Source organism: Musa acuminata, chromosome BXJ1-9 (genome assembly GCF_036884655.1).
Source record: "Musa acuminata AAA Group cultivar baxijiao chromosome BXJ1-9, Cavendish_Baxijiao_AAA, whole genome shotgun sequence".
NCBI lineage: Eukaryota > Viridiplantae > Streptophyta > Magnoliopsida > Zingiberales > Musaceae > Musa > Musa acuminata.
This window is the reverse complement of record NC_088335.1, coordinates 40,139,144-40,143,256: the sequence shown is the minus strand read 5'-3', so window position 1 is coordinate 40,143,256 and position 4,113 is coordinate 40,139,144. Positions and strand designations below refer to the sequence as shown.

The 4,113-nt window shown below is 37.1% G+C and overlaps 1 protein-coding gene across 1 annotated transcript; it reads left to right on the top strand.

Annotated features, from left to right (window-relative positions):
• Positions 1-224: 224 nt before the first annotated feature.
• LOC103998578 ((3S,6E)-nerolidol synthase 1-like) lies at positions 225-3,824 on the top strand. Its single transcript, XM_009420079.3, has 7 exons — positions 225-415; positions 1,012-1,276; positions 1,517-1,886; positions 2,487-2,705; positions 2,792-2,930; positions 3,016-3,252; positions 3,340-3,824. Exons 1-7 carry the CDS (start codon positions 257-259, stop codon positions 3,634-3,636), a joined length of 1,686 nt encoding a protein of 561 aa, XP_009418354.3. The 5' UTR covers positions 225-256; the 3' UTR covers positions 3,637-3,824.
• Positions 3,825-4,113: the final 289 nt, after the last annotated feature.

Here is a 4,113-nt window from a genome sequence, read left to right as displayed (position 1 = left end):
TCATCAACGTTACCATGACAGCGTAAGGGGTCTTTATTGTCTTCCTCCTCTTGCTCTCTTCCGCTTAAGCCCTCTCGTGTTGCACGACAGACATAAATGTTCAACTACTCCTGATGCTTTCTTGGCTCCTGGTAGTTTGTCGTTTTCTTAGATAGGTGCCTGGAGTTTAGCTTCACTATAAATGCGACACAACCCAAAGCAACAGACATGGTGACGACGCAGAAGCCTCATCATCTCTGCAGTGCTTCAAGGCTCCATGTCCACCCTCCATCGTCCCCAGTGGTTCTGCTCCTTGCACACCAACAGGGGCGGCGCCGCCCCCATCTCCTTCTCCTCGAACGTTCGTCTTCCTCCTCCTCATCTACGTCCCAAACAACAGCTGCTGGTGGAGACTACAACACCCAAGGATTATGAAGTCAGTGTCTTATGTTCTCTCTCTCTTTCTCGCACACATATTTTATATATATATATATATATATATATATATATATATATATATATATATATATATATATATATATATATATATATATATAATTAATTAATTAATTAATTAATATGTTTCGGTGTTTGTTTATTCACATATCAAGGTTGGAAAGTTTCGACGACTATTATCTAACTTATTTGTCCGTGATGAAGAGTATTCATATATTTAATTGTATTGAAGAATAGGATTATAAATCTAGTATCCATCTATAACCATGTAGAGTGGAAAAGGATATGATTTGTGGAATATCTAATCTACATCAGAAAATAACACAAGAATTCGTTTACCGTGATACTAGCATTTCTTATTTCTAAGCAAAACGTCAACATCAGAATTATTCGTTTTGTATGACTTGAAATGAAAGGAACGGTCCTACAGTGCAACAACAACCAAAATATGATGATATGATAGATAAACATGTTGATTAGTGTTTTCACACATAGCATCTTAATCTAAATTTAGAGACAACTTAGGATTTGTGCGATTGATATGTCTCTCACTTTGTTTTGTATTTTATGATGCAGGAGCTTGTATGTCATAGGCATAAGAATTGTTTAGAGGAAGTGAGAAGGGTATTCCACGAGACCAAGGATCAATTAGATACAATGTTAATGATTGATTTCCTTCAGAGATTAGGCATTGACTATCGTTTCAGTGAAGAGATCAAATCAAAAATAGATTCCTTATGTAATAATCATTTCAGTATTATCGATGATGGTATACACAACTTTGTGAAAGTTACTCTTTTATTTCGATTATTACGACAAGCTCGGCACCCTATATCTTCTAGTAAGTTTTCCTGATACTCTTTTGTTATTTATCAATAATTATGATAAATAATAATAATAATAAATTTTTATCATGTAATAACTGATTTTTTCTACTTAGAAATCATCTCTAAAGATGTCATCATTTGACAATGAAATGCAAAAATAATTGGAGAAGTTAGATATTAGGATTCTCATCATTTTCATAATACAACACATGTTGCAAAATTAGACTATGCTAAAATCCTTTTTTCCCTTTTAGATATATTTTCTATCTTCTTGGATGGCAAAGGAAACTTCTCGACATCCCTTGGGAAAGAGATCGATGGAATGGTAAACTTGTATGAAGCATCCTATTTGAACACCGGTGAAGAAATACTTTACAGAGCCAACACGTTTGCAAGTGAGCATCTTAAATCTTCCATGGCATGCTTGGAATCAGACGATGCCAGATTCATTCAGCAGACATTGGATTATCCATATCATATGAGTTTGCAGAGGTATAAAGCCAGGCAATATCTTGATCATCACCATCAAGACAAAGGAATGAGAAGAATCATTCAAGAACTAGCCAGGATGGATTTCATTCTGATTCAGTCTTTGCATAAACAGGAGTTGCAAGAAATGACAAGGTAATTTTTTTAATACAGACACGTTAAGTGTGTGGTGTTTCTTTTATTTTATTTTTTTTGTGTTGTATATAACAAACATGAAATAAAGTCTTATATAAGAGTCTAATGAGGATTGGTCCATAAGAAAACTTATCGCAGAAATGGATAATAGATTCATCATCATAGTTTTCAGGACATGCAAAAAATAATAATCAAGCAAAAAGCTAGTCCATAAATCATACCCAAATGATAAAACAGATTGGTTATCGGATTGCTTTATACACTGCAAATTATCATATGAACAAGGCTCAAACCAATGAGCTTTTCCTTTATTGAGCTTCATCATTGCCGACAACGTCCAATATCCGGTCCAAATCTATCCTTTTTATTTTTCTCATACATATAACAGATCCTTTTTTTTTTTGGAAATCTTATATAGCATATCCTTCGTATATCCATTTATTCTCGTACATATAACATATCCTTTTTTGTTTGGAAATGTTAAATTTAGTTTCTATAATCCTTCTTTTATATCTCTTTGTCAAAGTCGATCGGTTCATGTGTCCCATTCACATGTCTCGTCGTTGGTAATTGGTTCCTTTCTCCCTTGATGTGTTATAGTTGGTGGAGAAACACCGGGTTATCACAAGATCTAAGGTTTGCCCGAGACCAATCCTTGAAGTGGTACGTGTGGTCAATGACCAGCCTTCCCGATCCCAAGTTCTCCCAACACAGACTTGCCTTGACCAAAGTCATCGCCGTCGTCTATCTTATCGATGACATCTTCGACCTAAAAGGATCACTCGATGAGCTTCGTCTCTTCACGGATGCCATCAATAAGTAAGCGTTTCAGTCTTCTCATGCATTTATGTATGTCTTGAAATCAACGGACGTAGAGTTACACTTTTGTCACATCAAATTTACAGATGGGAAGTGTCCGCCATCGATTTGCTTCCATGTTACATGAGAATATGCTACGACGCACTGTACAAGACCACTAATGAGATTGCAGAAATGATCTTTGAGGAGCATGGGTGGAACCCAATCAACATCCTAAAGAAATCGGTATTATGATTCACAAACATTTTTCTTTTTATTATTTGAATATTATTCTTCTTAATGACATGAAGCTTGTATTCATAATTTGCAGTGGATTGAATTAAGCAATGCATTTATGAGGGAAGCAATGTGGTTTGCGAGGGGTCATGTCCCACCTGCGGATGACTACCTGAGGAACGGCGTCATCAGCTGCGGCGTGCCGCTTGTGTTGACACACTTAAACTTTCTTTTGGGAGGAGGTGCGATGGATTCTGCAGAAAGTTATCCCAACCTGATATCATCTCCTGCAACAATTCTTCGACTGTGGGATGATCTGGGAAGTGCCAAGGTATACAGAACTGATGTCTAGTTTCCACAAACTTAACGTTGCTTCTCGTTATAACATGAGATGGAGGAATTTGCTACTGTGTTTTAGGACGAGAAACAAGAAGGATTTGATGGGTCATACTTGGAGTGCTTCATGAAAGAGAACCCACAGTGCTCCGTCGAAAGTGCACGAGAACATGTGATGCAGATGATATGTAAAGCATGGGAAGAACTCAATAAAGAAAGCTTCTCATCGAGCTCCTTCTCTCAGGACTTTGTAACAGCATGCCTCAACACGGCACGCATGGTGAAGTTGATGTACAGCTACAATGAGGAGCATAAGCTGCCCATGCTTGAGGAGTACGTAACCTTGTTGCTCTTCAAAGCTCCAAATCTGAAGGCATGAGTCATATATATGCTGTAATATAATACTAGCGGTAGTAGCTATCCGTGAATTGGATTTTTCTGTATTGCATTGCATCGAGAAAGTCTTAAAGAACGATGGAAGGGGTGAGGCTCCACCGCAAGTACTATATGAGCTAAATGTTGGTATCAAAATGCAATAGCCTAAATATAGAAGAACATTTTTAGCCATTTGCATGTAGCGTGACATGAACCGTAGAAACCAACTTCTATCGTCGATGTGGATTGAAATGTATGATTCATCACATCTCATTCCTCGATCAAAGCTGATCCAAATCAACAAGGTCAATGCATGTGGCCTCTATTCATCATTACATTTATGATGATAGCTATGTCTCATTTGAGAGTCAAGTGAAGATATTTGGAATGTGGACCAGCCAAAATACGTGGTGTAATTTGAATGTCCATGGAACCTATGTCATGCGATAATTCATGTGAACGAAGGCAATAATTCATGTGA

Bases quoted from the DNA above. Each gene is read 5' to 3' on its own strand.
- LOC103998578 (XM_009420079.3), top strand. From the start codon at position 257: ATGTCCACCCTCCATCGTCCCCAGTGGTTCTGCTCCTTGCACACCAAC. The intron at 1,277-1,516 runs GTAAGTTTTCCT...TTTCCCTTTTAG, and splicing joins TCGGCACCCTATATCTTCTA to ATATATTTTCTATCTTCTTG. The intron at 3,253-3,339 runs GTATACAGAACT...ACTGTGTTTTAG, and splicing joins ATGATCTGGGAAGTGCCAAG to GACGAGAAACAAGAAGGATT.